Source organism: Haemaphysalis longicornis, unplaced genomic scaffold, assembly GCF_048455015.1.
Source record: "Haemaphysalis longicornis isolate Haplotype H1 unplaced genomic scaffold, Haemaphysalis longicornis Haplotype H1 scaffold_1, whole genome shotgun sequence".
In the NCBI taxonomy this organism is placed as follows: Eukaryota; Metazoa; Arthropoda; class Arachnida; order Ixodida; family Ixodidae; genus Haemaphysalis; species Haemaphysalis longicornis.
This window is the reverse complement of record NW_027526203.1, coordinates 286,337,769-286,359,405: the sequence shown is the minus strand read 5'-3', so window position 1 is coordinate 286,359,405 and position 21,637 is coordinate 286,337,769. Positions and strand designations below refer to the sequence as shown.

Genomic DNA, 21,637 nt, shown 5'->3' with positions numbered 1-21,637 from the left:
GGAAATTTTTGGTGAATGCTTTTCAGCACCCACTGATTTATATGATAGATAACACATTGTTCCTACATACGTAATTGTCAACAAAGGTCACAAAAGCTGTGTTCTGTGATATGAGCCCTAATTATTACACCACCTATATAGCTACGTGGCATCATAGGCGATGTGGGCTGAAGTGTGAGGCTACAGGACTACGTACTTCATTTTCGTGCTAAGTTCACATCTTGTAATTCAAAAATAAAACGCCTAAAGTGACAAAACATAATGTTATATGTGTGGAAAATATTCTACAAAAAGTATCACAGCAAGCCGAGTGACATCAGCCTTTATGCGTTTTTGGCAGTCCACAGTAAAAACCGTGGATTGCAAGTTGCTGTTGTTCGAAACTTACAAGCACATTTTCTGTTGACAGGTGCCTTGGGTTGTAGTGCTGCTTTGTGACAGTGCTGTCGATGACTTTTTTTGGTTGCACGTTCTGTGTAGCTGCCTTTAAGTCACGTGCATCTCATGCCTCCGTGTTCTTGTCTGTTTGCAGAACCTCGTCCATATCCAACGGAACTGAGAGCAATGTCTCCACAGTCGCTGCGACAACAGCCGTGCTGCCAGCTCAACCGGCAGAGCCAGTCCTTCCGCAAAAGGAGTCCGCTGAGGAAGAGCACCACTCCAGCATGACCATCTTCTTTGCGCTCAGCGTCATAGGTTGGTGCGGCTGAGGAAACCCTGGTGCCCATAATTATTGCACCAGGGTGGTGAAAGACATTGTTTTCCTCCGCTGAGATTATATGACAGACCCTTAAAGGGGCCCTAAATAGGCTACCGAATGTTACGATTTTGCGTGCGCAGTCACTGGAGTACTATCCAAGGAACGTGATCCCGCAAAAATTCTTTAAATTCGTTAAGTATTAGCCGAGTTATCGCTCATTAAAAGGGGCCGCCCATAAGGCCTGGGGCTCTCCTCCTCTAGTAGCTCCTCCGAAGCACTGTGGAAGCCGCGACGTCATCGACCCGGCGCAAGACCACCGAGAGAAACAGGGCAATCCGTCACCCTCCTTGATGTACGTGCAGTCATTGGCTGCGCCAAGCCCTGCGCGCGCTTTTTTTTTTTAGCACTCGACGCACATGCTCCGCCCACCAGATTCCGGTTGCATGGTAAGCGCTGTCGCTGTGGTTCGCGTTCGCGGCGCCGCACTGGGCAGTGTCTCGTGCGTCATAGAGGCGCGTCAGAGCCGGAAAGAACTGCGTCAGAGCGCGCAAGTGTGGCGGCAAAGTATGGTTGGTGAGCCAGGAGAGAAAGTGAAATCTTTTTTTCGTGTTTGTGCGGCCCCTGCTTTACGCAGAGGTGTAATATTTGGTACACGTTGTCGTGAAGGGGTACTCTAGCGATTGCGCGATTGAAATGGCGACCTTCGGAAGCCTATTTAGGGCCCCTTTAAAACATGAGAGGGGTGGGGGGGATTTATCTTTAGTGTTGGAAGAAAAACTACGGGGAAGAGAAAAAAAAATGTTGTTCATTCTAAATAAAGTGAAGAATATTCAGATGCAAGCATCTTGGCTTCAGTGGCCATACATAAAATAGGCAGTGGTAGGTGCATTTGTGTGTCCAGACCAGTGGTTGTGCTGGTAAGCCTTGTGGACTGCCACAAATAATAGATCTGAAGTATGTGAAGGGGAGGGACGACTGGGGGCGAGGTGGTGTTTCCACGGGACACGTCGTAATAAGAAACTATTTGCTCTTGCACCTTAAAGTTGATCATGTAAACCATACCTTAAATTTGCGCCTTGAAGTTGATCCTACAAATGCATGCACTTCTTTTAAGTCCAGCTTATTTGCGCATGCTGTGCAGAGCTCAGCCTCATTCATATTTGAGATTGCCTGCCCCATGCCCATGATTTGACCCCTTACTTTGGTGTTACCATGACCCCAAGTTCTAATATATTGATACAAGGGTGCTTTTTACATTTGTCCTATATCCTCACTACTTTTGTCAGCATCCACGGAGTTAATATGACGGCAGGTTCTGTCAACATTTGTCCTACATCCCTGCCAAATGGGGAATACAAAAGCCTATACTTTTGGGTAATGAAACAGGGTCTAGAATCACAAAAGCAGACTCAATGGAACTGGGCTCTTGAAACTGCAGTTCATGGAGAAGCATGCAAATTTAGGTGTCGATCTACCATTAACGTGTGAGAAGAAGCTTTCGTGGATGCACGCCGCCAATGCCCATTGCTGAATTGTAATGATCATGGTGCCTCATGTCAAGTTTATACTAATTATTGGCTCATGAAGCATGAACTCACACATTTACAGATTTTTCTAACGTGTTTCAGTCAATGAAGGTGTAATAGATACCACTTAAAAAGAAAACACGGACACCGCAGCAGGCAGTGCTGATTTTGTTGCAGTATAATAGAAATGCTGCACATACAAGGAACACAGTTTGACCGGTTTCCAATTAGGTCCTGTAGGAGTGTAACAGGCATAAAAGGTCATGATAAGAACCCCCTCTTGATTCTTTGAGCTTTCTAAACATGCCCAAATGCAGCAGTCCAAGCTAGTCGGTTCAGGACAAGGTTATTGCACGTGTCAGCGGCTACCCTAACACACATTCATGAGTACAAGGAGCGGGCCCAGGAAACAAATTTTCTAGCGCCAATTCCTAGAGGCCATTTTTTTTTTTTTAATATTATAAAAGCACCCACTATGATGCTGGAAGGCTTCCTTTGCATCCAGGATTTCTTTTATTGTACCTCTCAGGGTACCAAATTTTTTTGTTTTAATGTTAGTATTTTTACCTTCAACCTCTCCTCATGGCTTTTCACTTTCATCTTGGGCGAGCTGAAAAGGGCACTTTTGTGAAGATGGGTTGATTTGCCCTGGCACAGAGCAGAGTAGTCATTAACATAACCATCTATACCCTGGTGCTCGGCACACTCCACAGTTAATGGGCTCCTTCAGTGGCCTTCAACACAACAGGGCTGGGGGTCCAGGTATAAAAAAGGCTCTGTGGGAAGAAGCCAGCAAGATGTACTCATATGCGTTGCAGCAAAGCATATGAGTACATCTTGCTGGCTTCTCCCCACAGAGCCTTTTCACAACAGGGCTGGGGGTCCAGGTATAAAAAAGACTCTGTGGGAAGAAGCCAGCAAGATGTACTCATGCTTTGCAGCAAAGCATCTTCACAAACTGGAGCGAGGAAAGAAATGAAATGAACTACTATGGGGGGGTCCTATACAATGAGGACTTGGTGGGCGTCCGAAAAGCCTTTGCGTTCTCCTTTGGTTCTGCAGACCACCAGGAGTGAACAGCTGGCCTAAGTTGTTAGTCGTTGATTGGTTGGTGCATCCGCTTAAATTGGGCGACGTATATTTTGTGTGTTTTGTACCACTGTCACATGACAAACCTAATGATATTTATACCCGTGCCACATGTACACGAAAAATGGCATGAAGTGCCTAATGCCTTCAGTTTTAATGCCATTGATTCGCTGCTACATGCAGAAATCTAAGGCCGTTCACTCTAATGTCATTTTTAGTTTAAGGAGTTCCGCACGACATTCGCCTTCACGGACGCCTTAAATCTGCCTTCTCTCGAATGCGATGAGCACCAAATGAAAGCAACAAAACTCTCAGCACCAGAATGTTGACGCGGAAACGTAGCTGAGCTTCGAAATAACACACGATTTTTGAAGTTCTGAAGAAGACGAAGTTCACGAAAACAGCGGCAAAAGACAAAACATTGTGTTACTCATCGTTTTGAATTTTTCACATTTGGCTACTACTGGCAGGCGACGGCAGCTGCTGAAGCCACTTTTAGAAACAGCTCACACTATTTTTTAGAAAACACTATTTCTCATAACGTTTTCTTTCACAAGAACATTTTTAATCCTTGTAAGACGTTTTTCTCTGTGTTAAAGACTTCTGAAATATGAGCGCATTTTTCTTTTTGGTCAGTATCACCATCATGCCTAACACATTTAATGCCTTTGGGTTTTCACGTGTAGCACGGCCTTCCCAAATAATGTCATTTGGTATCTTAAGGCCTTAAACACTTAATGTCATTTTTCGTGTACATGTGGCACGGGTATTAGTACGATGTTACACGGAAATACCAGATGACATTGATTTCAAATGGCATTCAGTGAGCCACTGAGTTCGGGGAACACATTTGTATTAGGTTCTGTACTGAATTAGTAGCCTCGATAGTAGTAGCTTGTCACCAAAACAAGAAAGTTCAATAATAACCTGGAGAGTACCGTGTGTAGAAATTACGAGTTAATCAATATTTTTCCTGAATGTTGTTTTACGTAAAGAAAAAGGCAGACAACACCTTCATGAAAGCTCTGACGTATTTGCGCTGCTAACCAGATACGGATTTGTTCCGTGCTTGTCGTGGCTTGTGATGTCATATGTCACCTAAAAGAGTGGTATTTTTTTTTAAAGACTGTAGTCTTTCTCAGGCTACTTAAAAGCGAAAATTTTGGTCTGTCTGTCTATCCCCCAATTCAGCCACCCAGCCAAAAGTTATAAGGGTTCTTGAATGATACGCTTATATAGGCAAAACATTTCCAAACTACTAAATGTGGTGGCAATGTTCATACTTGCCAACATTGTTGAGCAGAAAGAAAACATTAGGAATATTTGAGGCAAAACATTCATACATTAGTGATATTTGCAGGGTTCTTTTAATTAGAAGTACATGGCTGCTTGATTTTTGTGGTAGCAAATAAAACATATGCCCTGAAAAAGATGGTTGACCTGAAACTACAAAAAGTACTCATGTGCGACGCTAGCCCTCAAGGCAGCATTCCAGGAAGTTTAACAGTGATGGAAGTTCCAGTGGATAGCCCGGGAGCAAAGGAATGCGGTGGTAAAATTGAATCGACTTGAGCAAGCCTTTACCGGGTTTATCATGGGGGGAGTAGAGGAGAGGAATTTAAACGGCAGGGCAGCAGACAGCCATTGTCTTTCAACAACATTTGCAGCGAAGGGAGCCGATACATGGCCAATTATTTATTTCTGAAATGTTTATTTGTTTCAGACATCAAACTTATAAAAACATTGTGGACATATATACATATTATCTGGCCCTTCAGTAAGGTTTCACCATCATTATCAAATGACTTTTTTTTTTTTCCCATGTAAACCTGCAGGGCCAAACCAGTCATTTGCTTTGATTGACAGTATATTTGTGGTGCCACAGGTGTAATAAACTTAAATTGTGGGCCATCTTTAACGCTGTGTCTTTTGTAAGCTGTGCACCTGCGTTACACAAGCGCAAGTTTTTTCTGTATGAGGTTACCTAAAGACATTGGGTAATCCTGCCTCCGTGCTTAAACCAGCTCTTAACCTTGTTTGAGACTCTGTTCTCAGTGGCAGTTCTTGGAAGTGTTCGAAACGATAAGTGCCATGAAGTTGACGTCGCGACCTTCTGTTTCAGCGGTGTGCATACTGATGATCCATTTCCTGATCCAAGCCAACTTTGAATTCCTCCCTGAAAGTGTGGTCGTCGTACTCATTGGTAAGAAAACAATCCAGTTGTCTCACCAAGGGCCACAATATAAATACAGTGTGAAGCGCAGTGTGAAGTATTTGTAGGTAGCCAACGAATTACTTGTAAATCAGTAGAACAATTTTTTTTTTTTTTTTTTGCTCTGTGTTCCTAATTTTGGATTTGGGCTCCTTAACTAGTAGCCCCTCTTGGCACATCCGTAGGAGTTTTAGAAGCTTGATCGCTGGTAGCCCAGAACATTGTTAAAACGGTACTAAAGTTTAAGGGGGCGCTTAAGTCCTCCATGTTCATTTGAACAGTTTTTCAGCAAAATTCTTCTGATATTCTTCGCTGAAGTCTAATCTGATGTTCCAGCTAAGTGTGCAGGCTACCGTACCTCTAAGCAGTAGTCTCGGTGCCAGGGGGTTGCCATCAAAATTAATTGCTGGGCCTTACTACAGCTGGCTATTTGTGCGTGTAGTTAGGGAAGATGAATGCTTGATGCCAAGGCAATTAATTAATCGGCAGTCAGACCTTTTACCAGGGGCATACATTGTAGTATTACTGGCGAAGTTAGTAAAAGCAGAGCACTAACAAGACAAAAGGAAATACAGCTACACACCGTTGTTTGTTTGTTCCATTCACCCTGCTGTTGGGGCTGTTTTTTCAGCAAGTTTTAAATGACTCACTCAAATTATCACCTTAGCTAGTAGAATTATGAATGTCTTGCCCGCAGGGGCGCCTTGTCTATTCAAGGTAAAGATCCCCAGGTGGTCAAAATTAATCCGGAGCCCTCCACTACGGCGTGCCTCATCGCCTGCGTTGCGTCGACGCGTTAAACATCACAATCAATCAATCAATCTATTCAAGGTGACGGTAGTGGCGACACCGCGGACCCCGAGCCCATGTGGGTTGGACCCACCCACGCCCTCGGCTGTGCGTGGCTTTGCCGTGTCCGGGGAAAAGGGCATCCTGGTGGTTGAGCCAAAGCCAGGGTTGTTTTGGACCTTTATGGCCCCCTGGCAGAGGCAACACACCACTTCGGCCCCCGCTTCCCGTAGACGGTGCCCCCAGTCTGACCCGACCTGGGGGGAATCAGCCAGTCGCCTTTTCCTGTCCTCTTCTTCATTCTTTTGCTTTCCTATTGTCCTTCCAAACCCTGTCCTGTCATCTTCTCTTTTCTTTATTTCTCCGTTTTCTCCAGGCGGCGAGGGTTAACCCTGTGCGAAGGCTTCAACCTAGATCCCGAGCATAGGGTTATAGTGGCAACGTACAGTTAGCGTGGGCTGCAAAGCCACGTTCCCTTGTTGGGCTCCGTGGTGGGTGACTGGCCTTGCCACCGAATTCATTCCATATTTTATGGCTTCCTTCTCCATTCCACCCAAACGAACTGATCGGCCTCCGAAACGAGGCCGCACCGAAGAACTTTTCAAACCAATTTCTAACCTCGTCTTCAACCACCCTGACAACTTCCCACGCTTCCTAATGATGCAGTCAGTTGATAAAGCAACTCCCGTTACCAGCAAATCGGTGTTTTTGGTTGCAAAGTTCATTGATGGTTTGATAGGAAAAAACTATGAAGCGAAAAAGCTCACTTCCGGAGACCTGCTGATCGAAGTCAAGAGTAGAGAGCAGTCCAACACCCTTTTGAAGCAAACCAAGCTAGCCGACCTTGAGATCACAGTAACTACCCACCGTACCCTCAACAGCTGCCAAGGTGTCATTTCCGAATCAGAACTGATCAACGAAACAGACTCTGACCTGCTTGAAGGTTTGCGCGAGCAGGGGGTAACCGCTGTGCGACGCATCACCATTAGACGGGACGGAAACAAAATTAAGACGAAGCACATAATACTGACCTTTGATCGATGCACTTTGCCAGAGTATGTAAACGCAGGGTTTCTGCACTGTGAGACCAGAGTATACATACCAAACCCGCGACGTTGTTTCATCTGCCAGAGATATGGGCACGGCAGCAATTTGTGCCGAGGAAAACAAACGTGTGCAAAGTGCTCTGAGCAGGACCATTCTGCTGACGACTGCAAAAGCACCCAACTCAAGTGCAGTAACTGTGGAGGACCCCACGGGGCATACTCTCGCTCTTGCCAGGAGTTTAAGAAAGAAAAAGAAATCATAAACCTAAAAGTGACACAAAATCTCTCATTTCCAGAAGCCCGTAAAAGGTATGCGCTGCTTCCTTCAGGGAGCTACGCCAGCGCGGCCCGGCGGGGGGTGGGGCGGTGTCTGGTTTCTGCGGCCACTCAGGTCAGTGAAACTGACTTGGGGGCGCACCTACCCCCTGGGGTGCTGCCCTTGGCAGGCCAAACAACTCAGGCATCGCCAGCGGTGCTCGCAGGCCTTGCACCTGACCAGAATTGCACGGGGAGTGGCGTTGCTGTCGCTACTCCACAGACTCCGGCATCCGAAACTCCGGTGGCGATGGATGTGGGTACAGAAGGCCCCTCTTCTGCAGCCATGTCCAGCACATCGACAAAGGTAGTGGCTGAATCTTCGGCCATTCCTTCAAACGCGTTGCGGAGCGGGTGCTGTAAATCCTCCATTCCGCCAACGCCCCGAAACTCAGATGAGGACATGGATGTCGGGCCATCTCGGCCTGCATCGCAATCGTCAAAAGAACAGCGCGGCAGTCTTGGCCGCGGGAAAAAAACCACAAGCCCCCCGAGTCACTGGTCCTGATTCGGGCTCAGGGACATAGGAATCTCCGTCCGAGCAAAACATACGCTCAATATCTTTGTTCTATTTTTTTTTATGGCAGTTCAAAGCATTATCCAATGGAACTGTAGGGGACTAATTAGAAACCTCGATGACATCTACGAAACCCTTCATAAGTACCATCCAAATATCCTATGCCTACAAGAAACACACTTAAAATCTACACAAACTAACTTTCTCAAACGATACTCGGTATTCAGGAGAGACAGGGACAGCTGCACTCACTCCTCTGGTGGTGTAGCGATTGTCTTGCAAAAGTCTGTCCCCTGCCAACCTCTTCGGCTGCTCACTGCCCTCAAAGCTGTGGCAGTCCGAGCTATCCTCTTTAATAGGTTAATAACAGTTTGCTCTCTGTACATTCCCCCGGATTACCGTCTATCGAGCTCAGAATTCGAGTCCCTGATAGATGAGCTCCCGGAACCCTTCTTATTAGTGGGCGACCTTAATGCTCACAGTGAACTCTGGGGGTCTCAACGGACAGATGCCCGAGGCCGCTTGCTAGAAAAGTTTTTATTTTCTTCCGGAGCTTGTCTACTCAATCACAAACAGCCGACATACTACAACACTACACACAACACATACTCCACATAGACTTGGCAATCGGCTCTTCTGTCCTCTTTCCGTCTGTTGAATGGGGAGTGGACGATAATCCTTATGGGAGCGACCACTTCCCAGTCATCCTAAAAGGCATAGACAAAAGCCCTAACAGTTCCATCTGTCATAAAAGGTTTAAGGAATCTGGTGCAGAAAATTTAAACAGTTAGCTCAGCTTTCATACACATCTTTAAGCCATTTGGGCATTGATGAAGCCTGTGAACTGATTACGGCCCATATATTTCATGCCGCCGAGTGCTCAATTCCGCAAACATCTGGTGCCACACCTAACACTAGGAGGCCGTGGTGGAATGAGGAGTGTCGGCATGCACGGCAGGCTCAAAATAAGGCATGGGGCATCCTTCGCAGGTATCCCACTTCCCAAAACCTCATTTCCTTCAAACGTGCGAAGGCAGAAGGAAGGCGCATTCGCCAGCAAGCCAAAAAGGAGAGCTGGCACTCTTTTGGGACTTCTATAAATTCGTACACAGATACAGGCAAAGTATGGAATAGAATTAAAAAGCTTAATGGACGGAAAACACACAGCCTGAAAACACACACGGAAAACACACATGCGGGTGGCACCCTGGAGGACCAGGCAAACGCACTAGCAAAACACTTTCAATATATTTCAAGTTCTACTCACTACATGAATACTTTCTTGCGGTGTAAATCATCCATGGAGAAAAAACCTATTAGGGATAACAAAACATCTGACGAACCATACAACTCTGAATTTTCTCTAACAGAGCTTTTGGTTGCCCTAGGAACATGTAAGCCTTCAGCGCCGGGAGCAGACAGGATATCATATACAATGATTCAACATCTGCACACAGAAACTCTCCAAACACTCCTGCACCTATTCAATAAAAGTTGGGCAGCAGGATACTTTCCAAGAGCTTGGAGAGAAGCTATTGTAGTTGCCATATTAAAAGAAGGGAAAGATGCCTCACTACCTACCAGTTACCGACCAATAGCTCTGACAAGTTGCCTGGGAAAGCTTTTTGAAAAAATTGTAAATAAAAGGCTAATGCACTTTCTTGAATATAACGGCATCCTGGACAGTTGTCAGGCAGGTTATCGTTCAGGTCGAAGCACAACTGACCAGCTAGTAGCCTTTGAGAGTTATGTCAAAGATGCTTTCATCCACAAACAGCACTGTCTTTCTGTTTTCTTTGACTTGGAAAAAGCATATGACACAACTTGGCGCCACGGCATACTGCTTGATCTCAAGGCATTCGGTGTGTCTGGGCACATGTTAAACACTATTGAAAGTTATTTGTCACAGCGAACCTTTAGAGTAAGAGTAGGGACAGTGGTATCTGGAACGTACACACAAGAAAATGGTGTTCCTCAAGGTGGAGTGTTAAGCTGTACTCTGTTTATAGTTAAAATGAATTCGCTTGGGAAATCATTGCCACCCACAATCTCCTACTCAATGTACGTTGACGACGTCCATATTAGCTTTAGATCATGCAACCTGTCCATATGCGAACGGCAGATACAGTTAGGCGTAAACAGGCTTGCGAAATGGACAGAAGAAAATGGTTTTAAAGGAGCCATGAAGAGAAAATGCAAGTTGGTTTTATTCGAAAGATTTCGTGTTTTATAGTGCCCCCAGCGCTTGTCCGGATACAAACGATGCTTTATTCACTGAGAAATTAAACAATTTAGGTTAAAATTTTGATTTTCCCGCTAAATCGTTTGTGTTCGGGGTCTGCAATGACATCACAGGAACCGACCGCTCTGCAGCCTAGAATACCTTCATTCACGCATCCGCCGTACAGGGTCGAGACAAGTATACGCTGGCGCCGCCATTTTGGGTCGCTTGCTCGTCGCCGAAGCAAGTCATTGTGTCAAAACCGCTCTAAAATTATCGCCGCAAAGCGGTTTACTAAAGAATTTTGAATCATATCGTCTGTTTCGCGTTGCTAGGTCTCGTGGGAAACGAAAAGAACAACGCAATGAGCACGTTGGCCCAATCGCGGCGGCACGGGACCGTTGAAAGGTTGTCTCCACCCTGTATAGCGGTGTTGGTTTGTTCCCGCGTTTCTTTACGTTTCCCGAACCTAGATGGCGCCACCATACCGTGGCAAGCGTTTGGTTTGTTTTTGCCCGTATTTAAACGTGGCTTATTTTTGTTCTGGGGGAAAATATTCGTTCCCTGAAACAGCTGCTCGCTCGACAAATGTGGTCACGTAAGACACCGTTGCTTGTGTCAATCATCCAGTGTCGTCTGAGACAACCCCAAGCCCCGTAGTGCTGTGCAGCTAAATCAAGCATGCTGTGCGCAGTACGAACAGCAGTACGCATCAGTACTTCTATGTTTACATGTGCTTTCGTAACTTCCACTGTTTGTCCCATCATTCTTATTCCTTTGTAAAGAATGCGCCCTAAATTTACGCGCAAATCGCTCGTTCGGCTAGTTTGTAAGCTCTACCTAATTTGCGTCTGCTTCTGCCGGCCTCCGCCAATCGCAGAGCTGAGCTCATGTGACATCATAGGTTCTGTTGCGGGAAATGAGCTGGTGGGTCGCATGGCCATTTCCTTTTTTCATAATTATGTAGCTTATTTGACCGAAGTTTACGTTAAAAGTGGTGTCAGTATGATTCTAACGAGGCAATCTTTTGAATGAACCAAACTTGTGTTTTCTCTTCATGGCTCCTTTAAACTGAATCCTCATAAAAGTATGTGTGTTTTATTCACAAGACAGCGTGGAATTCATCCAGAACCTGACATCACACTGAACGGAGAACGAATTCCTGTCAAGAAAGAACAAAAGTTTTTAGGTGTTATACTTGACCAAAAGTTTACATTCATACCGCACATAAAGACGCTCAAACAAAAATGCTTAAACACTATGAACATCTTAAAAGTATTGTCGCATCAGTTTTATGGTGCTGATAAAGACTGCCTTCTACGCCTATTTGTCAGTTCAGTTAGGTCACGTATGGACTACGGAAGCGTAATTTATGGGTCTGCGTCTAAAACTGCCCTAAAAATGTTAGACCCAGTGCTGCATTTGGGCCTTCGCCTTGCTTCGGGAGCATTCAGAACAAGTCTGATTCAAAGTCTCTATGTCGAATGTGACCACTGGTGCCTAGAGCACCAGCGTGCTTATACAGCACTGCTCTATGCTATCAGAACAATGTCTATGGAAAATCACCCGTGCAGTTCTATTCTGAACGACGCCTCGTCTGCCCGTTTATATCTAGCACGCCCCTCGATACCTGCCCCTATGTCCTTGCGTGTCAAAGGCCTTGCAGAGGAAATGGGTGTATCTTTTGATGAGGGCATGAAGACCTCCATCGCCGATGTAGTCCCGCCTTGGGAAATGTCAGCGATTTGTTGCGACATATCCTTTAAACTCATTGATAAGCGCCCTGCACCTCGTGAATTGATCTTATAGCATTTTTTACATTTACAACACACATATCAATACACCTCCTTTTACACGGATGCCAAGTCTGCTTCCGCTGTGTCGTGTGCTGCACATGGCCCGGATTTCGCCAGCACAAGGACCTTGAACAGAAATACCAGTATCTTTACAGCAGAGGCTTATGGTATTTAAATCACAGTGGAGCACATTACACAGAACAAAATACAAGAATCAATTATCTACACAGACTCCCTAAGTGTGGTTACAGCACTAGATTCCTTTCAACCTGTAAAAAATGTTGTCCTCAATCACCTTTTTAAAGCTCTTGTGACTGCTTATAAATTAAAACTAAAAATACTTGTTTGCTGGATCCCTGGACACAGTGGCATTCTGGGCAATGAAATTGCCGACCAGAACGCCACTTTGGCGGCCCTCCGTAGTGGTGTTGATGTAGCGCAGGTCCCTTACCTTGATTTGAAGCCAGTGATCCGAAGGGGAATCCGTAAATGCTGGCAGAACACATGGGACACATACACAGACAACAAACTCCACTCAGTAAAACCACACCTAGGAAGGTATGCAACAGAAAAACTAAACAGATTCATTGAAGTATCGATTTGCAGACTACGCATAGGTCACACTTACGCTACCCACGCATATCTCTTGAATGGTGCACTCCCACCAGTTTGCGACAAGTGTGGGGACCGGCTCTCCGTCCTCCATGTGTTAATTGAGTGCACATCCTGCAATGAGGCCAGAAAACGGCATTTCCCAAAAATATATACCTTCAACATTCCACTACACCCTGCACTGTTTTTAGGAGATGAACCTATGTTCACAATCAAATCTCTTTTAAGTTATCTTGCAGAAATCAAGTTTTTAAAGCTCATCTCATACAGTGCGTGACCTCAGAGCCTACGAGCATTGAGCAAGGCCCTGATGTTTCCTACGAGGGGCCCGCTCATGTACCATGCTCTTCGGCTCAAGATACAGCCATGTTCTATCCATAGTCCCCTTCATCTGCCATCATGAATATCTCCATGTTTTAGTCTTCGGGCCGTCTACACCCATATATACAATATTTTAAGATATATCATACTCATTTCATACATATTTTAAGCACAAACCTCACTATGAAAAACGACGCGACATAGTTTTGGCGCTCTTTGGTCTTAGTTACCCTTGCGCCAATAAATGCAAACATACATACAATTATGAATGTCTTAATGGAGTCTTTTTTCTCATTTATTTGAACTATATTACCCTTATACTATTATTATACCATATTTTATTACTCTGCTAAGGCCCCATGTTTAGGCTAGCAGTACTGCTAAAAAAATACCAATAGTACCTAAAAAAGTGGAATAAATCACAGCTGTGTCTTCCATTACAAATGAGAAAAGACCCTTTAAAATGTGCTTTTCAACAATGAGAGAGAGAGAGACCGAGATTCATTTAGAAAGTACACATGGTGCAGGTTACTGAATTGTTTTATTTTAGTGGCAATATTGTGGTAAAAAAACTTAGTACAGTGCAGACCATTCATCAAGTAGCCACTTACAGCGTGGGACTTGATGTAATGCAGATTTTGGTGACCATTGGTTCCCCTTTTGTAGAACTCGATGCTTTAAATGTGGTCTCTTGAAGCACAATGCCAGTTGTAGTGTGGTTTCTTGGGGGCAGCTGGCACTCATCATCAGGGGCAGCTGGCGCATTGTTTTAGGGAGCCGCTGCACCGCAAATTGACTCTGCTTTTACTAACCTCGCCTTTTGCATCGCCACCAAACAAGGTAGCATCTAACGAAATCGAGAGCTGTTAAACCAGTGAATGTGGCAGGTATCGGCGCACACACCCTACAGCAGCGAGCAGTAAGATCCAACCGAGACAGGAGAAAGAGAAGAAAGTGGGCACCGAGTGAGCCACTCTGCACAAGCCCAATGCTCCTGGGCATCGCCTGGCAACAAAGACGAGCTCTCTGCTTTCAGGCTGACCGAGTATTCTTTCGCTTGGAATGCTTCAGAATCACAGCTTTTTCAGGAGCGGTGCGTTTAGTGCTCTCGCACCAAGAGGGAACAAAAGCTTGCGTGCGGATCATGTTGCACTGGCGGTATCAGTTGAGCTTCTTCCGTTATGGCACCCTTCCTTCCAATTGCCGAAAAGCTGAAAATGCACGCGTTCAAAATAAACACAATTTAATTAAAGTCGTCGAGGCAATTTCGAAGAACCACACAGCAGCTGATGGGAAAAAGAAATTCTTGAAACATACATCTTGCCTATGCTTTTGAGTTGTGTTTGGTTGAGTGATGGTGAATAAAGACTGCTTGAAAGGTGGGTTGTACGTGTGGCTTGGTTCGTGCGTGTTTCGGGTTTTAGTGTGGTTTGCTTATAGTGGGGATTTTTTACAGCTCCTGCATCATGCATTATAAATGGTCCACACTGTATTTGTTTGTGATTGAGAAAAGACACTAGGTTTTTAGCCATTTTTGTTATTCTTAGCCCCCACACTTTGCATTTTTAAATGCAGTGTCTTGAAATGTTAAAAACAAATGTACTATCGTTTCTGTTTTTTTTTTTTTTTTTTTCGGACTTAAAATTATAGATTGAGTTAGGTCAAACCATTACTTTTGTTTTGTAAGGTATGCACCAAGTACTGGCTTACATTATGTTTGTTTGTGATTTTGAAAGACAAGCGAGTGCATCTGTGCTGCAATGATAATTTTAACTAGAAAAATTTATAACGTTACCTTGTATCAGTTCATACACTGACTATATTGGTTAGTGCAGCTTCGTGGCAATCTATACTTGCGCAAATAACTGCTATATATCTCAGCTTTTGTTCCACTAACCAATCGGTGATCTTCCAAAAATGGCACTAACAATGCAAACCTGACCTGCACACATACCGTGTGCACAGACACAGTTGACACTGCGATGAGAAGCATTTAAAGGTAACAGGGAAAGATACTGATAAGAATAGGACAAAAATATTCATTTAGGGGACTTTATAATGTGACAGCTGAGTAAACACTAATGATTTAACAAATATTCATTAAGTAGCTTGTTTTAATTGTGTAGATTGTAAATACAAATAGCACATAGATTAGATTTTTTCGCCATCAATTTCACTGTCTCTTAAGCACAGAGGCTAGCAATTAAGTGGGAATGGAGCAATGCCTTGCAGCAGAAGGGGTTCACGCCTGACCGGCAGTGTTACGTATCCTAATCATTTTCACTTTTATCTTACACCCAGGTGCCTTAATAGGCCTGTTCCTGAAACTGATCTCAAGCCAGCACCTTGGAAACTGGCAGGTAATCAGCAGGCCTGGTGACTTGTTTATGAAGCCTTGTCTTTGAGTTCTTCCCTTTTGCATTTGATTCCTTTAGTAAATGATTTGACATACTTGCTCCGTGCTTTCTAGGATGAAATGCTGTGAGAGGATTTCTATGGTTATATGTGTAGCAGTGATCAAATTTGGCAATCCTGGAAGTTATTGCTGGGCCAATAGGTAAAGCACAAGTTTAAGCTCAGCTCATTGCCTTAATATTAACAAAATGTTGACTGTGCTAGTTTTGCTGTCTCTGCAGGCACACAAAAAAATGCCCAGTATGTGGTATAAAAAAGAAAGGAAAAAGGGTTGGAAGGGGTAGGGCATGTACAGAGCCAGCATCCACTGCATTGCTCGCAGTATGCTGGCAGCAGTTTTCCTTAATGACTCCTCTTTGCACGTGAAATAAAACGCTTTCTCCAGCACTTATGTTACAATGTTCAGTGCAAATAAAGCAGTGGGGCATCAAGCAAGTGAAGAGGCCTTTTTAGCCTAGGGGGAATGGCTATTGTCAGATAGTTCATCTGCGTGCAAAATGTAGCCAGATATCTTGGGGGTTGGGCCCACCTGTAGAAGGGCCATGAGGTGCAAGCACTGTGCAAGCACTGATAGGTAGATGTATGAACTCTTGTCGCACTGCACTTACCTTTTTTCAGGCTCACCATTGGGGGGATTGTGGCATAGAACAGGCTTTTCTGGTTGCTTCAAATGCAGTTGCAGTGTGTTGTTCTGGGTGTGAGAACTTTGTGGAAGCATGTGGCCCATGCTTGAAATTTTACTTTGCAGAAAGAAGAGGCACTCAGTCCAACGATGTTTTTTTTAGTTTTGCTACCCCCGATAATCTACGAGTCGGGGTACAACCTGCATAAGGTATGTTTGTACATTTTTTAGCTCACCCATGTAAATGTGAAAAATTACCAGCCTTAAAAAACTCAAATGCTGCAGCCACAGTATAAAATCTGTGAGGGGGTTCTAGAATGAGCTTTGGAATCAAAATTTTTATGGATGAAAGAGTTTATAACTACTATATGTGCATATAATAGGGCGTAACATGCACGATCCCATAGTATAGGGACCGGGCAGCTGGACGGGTGGCGCCACCACTCGGCGCTCCCCGCTCCCCTCGTCAGTGGAATGAGCCGGTGCATTGGACTACACAGCCTCCCGTTGTTTTTGTCGTGTTTGCTTCGGTGCTTTGTATGTTTTGGTGGCGTTGTGAGCAGTAATGTGAGATGAAACGAAGTCTAGACAGATGTGTTGGGTTCTTAGATGCAGTAATGTCTACGTAAACTTGTCGGACGCTTCTGAAGTTGGGTATCGGCTGCAATGGCATGAGAGCTTTTTGCAGCGATCTACACTTGGCTCCACCCGTTATGAGTACGAATAAAAGAACTATTATTAGTATTCATTTCTTCTTAAATGCACTAACGGCTACGCAAACTTATTGGATGCTTCTAAGGTTGGGAATGTGCTACATTGACATGAGCGCTTTTTGCAGCGCTCGGCGCCTTGCTCCGCGCGATCTGAGTAGGTATAAAACTGTTAGGAATATTAGTATTCTTTTCTACCACTTTAAATTATATTCACTGGTTTCAATGACTACAGTTTCCACGCCAGTCTTAGCGCTGGGATACCTCGATACGTGTGCTTTGAAGAGAAAGGTACTTGCGTACGAGATGGATTACCGTGCAGCCGTAGAAATGTTGCGGTAGTTTACACTTTCTGTAACCGTGAGCTTTGTGCCTTCAGTTTTGGTGAGCGACACTGTGACAGCATGGGAGCCTGAAAGCCGAAGCGGAACTCCCACGTTTGTGGTGGATATCAAGAACCAAAGTTGTTCACCCACCCAACAGCCCAAGCCACAAACCATCCCTCCTCCCATTCCCGTTTTACCACCTGCGTAGCTAGAATAAAGGCTGGCACCGATAGTTAAAAAATGTGGCAGTGTTAATGTCAGCCGGTGTTTTTAATGCTTAAGTATTCTTTACAGAGTACCTAAAAAATCGTGTAATGCCTGGTGAACGCACCAAAAACGCGCGATTATAGTTGCCTCAAATATGGGTGCATGAGCCCGAGTCCTCCACCACAGACACATTTCCGACGCGCTGGAAAATGTTTAGATTTGGAGAGGGGGCATGGAAGTTCAAAATCAAACAGCAAAATCATCTAGCCCTCCGTCTAATGATTATGATGGTTGAACACAAAGCTTTCTTCGTGCGAAATCGAATGGGAAATGGTCAAAGTCAAAGACGTTGCGATCAGAAGACCAAACTGCGTGCTGTTCAAATTGGACGCTTAACTAGTCAAAGTTTAAATCCAGAAGGCAACCAAGGAAACCCATACGATAGAGCCTTGTGATAAACCATCATCGTCGTTACACGGAGGTGTGCATGATTTTTCAAGCGTAAGTGGCAGCTTGTAAACCGACCGCAGCATTCAGTTGTGAGCTGAGTACAGGTTCCGGGCACCCTCCTGTCTTGCGTCCTTCAGCCACGCAGAAATTGGTTTTTTAAAAACCATTTACCAACTAGCCAGCAACCACTGAAATTCTTGTAAAGCAATGCTTCTCCACAAGAAACAATAACGTTCTACTATCATGCGGTATTTATTCTATCAACGATTCCCGATGACTGTAGTAAGAGCATTTCTGTGAAATTAAACACGTTTCAGCCGTAGGTAAGGAAGTTGCGGAAGCGTTGTCCGTCACAATTTCTGTTTTGAGGTAAATCTTCGAAGACACGCCCCTAACTTTGTCTTTCGCTTGTGCACGACGTCGACGCCATTTCGTCATCAACTGCCAAAGGCCAGCGCCGCAGCATTCCTAGATCGGTTGCACACACCGGCTTTGTGGGAGCATTTAGCGACAATATACTTCGATTCGCGAAACTGCATGCAGGCATGAAAAAATTGCATGAAGCAACAAACTTTAACTTCCAGCTTACTTCCAGCTTGGCGCATTGAGCGTCGTCTGCTATTTGTAAATACTGAGTATGGGCGTAAATAACACACATGGCATGCCTCGTAAACGTCACATCCACACTGAAGATTTACCGATCTGAACAATGCACGTGGGGTTACGTACGCTTTGCAAGCTGCACCGCAGAAAAACGACAGAAAGCCATGCACAACTACGCTGCGCTGACCGCCACCGGCATTCCACTGACGAGTGGTTCGCCACGGGCGGCGCTGTTCGCTGAAACGACGGTGGTGCCATACAACGGCCGCCCGGTCCCTATAGTAACACGAACTAGATAGCAAGTATGTTCAGTGCAATGTGTGGTGTCCATAAACAGCCAGTGTTGAAATGTGGGTTGGCAACCGGGACTTCCCAACACGTTACACAATGAGGCACCATAAATAAGCTACAGAGAGAGTATAAGGAAATACACAATGGTGCTGCACTTGCAACTAAGCTTGTTTTAGGGGCAAAGCCCCTTAGGAGGTGGGGCTGTTGGCGTCTCCTGTCGTCATCGTCGTCTCATGTAGTCACGGTACTAATATACCGGGAAACTCGTTTACACCTCGCGCTAGAACATAACGCATACTAAAAAAAACACTGGGACACTCGTTTACCTTCGCGCTGGAGCGCTTCGTAACGTGTACTAAAACAACACACACCGGCACACTGGTTTACGCCTCGCGCTGCAGAGCTTCGTGCTTCGAAGACAGGAGACTTTTACAGCAGAGCTGTATACCTCTACCCCCTAACGGCTCCATCTCCGTTGGCAAAAATGCCAAGGTGCCAAGCATACACTTGTACACTGCACGCTTCGCCCCTTCCCAGTATCATGTTAGTGGAGATGGCCCGGGATTTTTTTAGACATGAACGAGCATGTATATGACTTCCCATCACGTGGGCACACAGGTGTCATGAGATAACTACACAGGCAGCAATCTTGGGCATAACAATTGAGTCCAGCATCGTTTGAACAAACAGCGCAAGGATGCGGCCGAAGGAACGAAAAAAAGACAGTACAAGCAAAAAAGACAGTCAGCGCTTGTACCGTCTTTTTTTCATTCTGTCGTCCGCGTCTTTGCGCTTTTTGTTGAAACGGTGTATAGCCAACTAGCCCAAACCCAAGCCTTAGAGTCCAGCATATGGGCATACACAAAGAAGTCATTACATGTTATGTATTATGTGTTTTGTAGATGCAGCAATTTGCTTTTGTACACAGCAATAGAGGAGTCACGTGCACATGTCACACGTCACACTGCCTCTTTTTCCTCATGACCTGGTCACTTCTTGACACAACACCGGTCTCATGAAATATTGCCTTACTCCTGCGCTGTCTACAGACCTAGCTACATCCTCATGAAAGAATTATCGTAGAAGAATGACCCAGTAGTAGATCTTTGATAATTATACACATACATCTGTGTAAATAGAGCTGCACATAAAGTGCTAGCCTGAAATATGCAATCAAAGTGGTGATCAGAATTACTCTACAGTTGGTAAATATCCCACCATGTCATTTTTTGCCTAACTTCAACAACTTAAAACACTAGGGTGGGAAAAAGCATCTCCTCAGAACCACAGGCATACTTTTGGATAAAAAAGCACAGCTAGCGCTTGTTTAAAATGCCATTCTAGACAGAAGATATTGCAGCTAAATCTGGGGCGAAATTCTGAGTTGTGTCCGTTTCAAAATTGTCCAATTTGTGTACGTTTCAGTCGTGATGTAGTTGCATTTGCGAGGCTTCTGACCAATGGATGGTCTGCATCATCTGCATCACAGCCATCTGCTTTCAGCCAGTCAGTGCTCATTCAAAATGGACGCTTTGAAATGGACATGAAATGGACAAAACTGAGAATTCTGCCCCTGGGCTAGGAATGAAAATGATGGGCAGGAATTGTAATGTCACCTTAGCAGAGGACTCATGGCCAAATTGGGAACCTAGGATTTTCCTATGGCATGCACAGACATTTCACTTTATACGCTGCTATTTACATCATCTTCATTTAAATAAAGTGTAAGTACAGCTGAACCTCGTTATAAGAGACACTGATGTAAGAGACAAATGGGTATAAGAGACACTATTGACCCACATGGTTGGCTGCCCTATCTTTCCCATTAAATCGACCTCTTTTATAACAGACATCGGATGTAGAAGATTGGTTATAAGAGACAAGTCATCCTTGAACTTTAATCAATAATCTCACTTGTAATAGCCATTTTAACTTCAGACGCAGTGCCACCAGTCACTAATTGCAGTTGCTTCCATCCTGGAAGCACAGGTGGACGACAGACGCCTGCAGTCGCTATTTATTATAACTTCAGCAAACACACAGTGGTTCAGTCAGCTATGAAATGACGATGAGAATGGAAATGCCAATGGAAATGCCGGCCAATGGAAATGCAACTTACAGAAGTGGGTGAAGCTTACTGCCATCCATTGGATGGAGCGCGATCGCACATGCGGGTTCTCCCACTGGCATAGCTCCCAATCAAAAAGCATCGCAGATGTTGAGTCCCGCAAGCATAATGAATAGCCTGAGCACACAGCGGAAGAAGCTGTGCGCTCCGCCTATTCATCAGGCTTGTGAACTCAACATGTACGATTCATCTTCCACAAACGAGGAAAGAAAAAAAAGCTTGCAGAATCGGTTGTAAAATATACAGTGTAAATACAGTCATGAAGCAAACAAAGATTCAGAACTGTTTCATAAATTCTGGGGGCCAAACATAAATTAGAATGAATCTTTTGAAACATGCTGTAGCATTCTTTTGAGCTTGTTTTAGTCATAGGGTGCCCACATTGAACTAGGGTCTTATTAGTAAGTGAAAACATGGTACCCTGCTTATAAGAGACATCTCGTATAAGAGACAGAAACTGCTCCCCGGTACGTGTCTCTTATAAAGGGGTTCAACTGTAGTAGTATTCTGTAAGTAGTAAGTATTCTGTAATTGGATCTGTGACTTTGCACTGAGAGGGGAGATTATAAATACCTGTAATATCAAAAGAATGGATCAACATGGAAAAGAAAATTTATAAAGGAAATCTTTTTTATTGTTGTTGTTTATGGCAAAATGCGCATACCTATGTACTTACTTTCTGCACGTAATATACACAAGTGTAGAAAGTGCTTGAAAAGGTGGCTTTTTTTTTTTTTTTCT

At 44.6% G+C, this 21,637-nt stretch overlaps 1 protein-coding gene across 1 annotated transcript in view; it reads left to right on the top strand.

Annotated features, from left to right (window-relative positions):
• Nhe1 (Na[+]/H[+] hydrogen exchanger 1) overlaps nucleotides 1–21,637 on the top strand; it is a 44,504-nt gene that overhangs the window by 1,846 nt on the left and 21,021 nt on the right. The window contains exons 2-5 of the mRNA XM_077679345.1: nucleotides 533–696; nucleotides 5,438–5,518; nucleotides 15,446–15,504; nucleotides 16,308–16,391. Coding sequence (XP_077535471.1) covers nucleotides 533–696; nucleotides 5,438–5,518; nucleotides 15,446–15,504; nucleotides 16,308–16,391 — 388 coding nt within the window. The remainder of the gene's footprint in view (nucleotides 1–532; nucleotides 697–5,437; nucleotides 5,519–15,445; nucleotides 15,505–16,307; nucleotides 16,392–21,637) is intronic.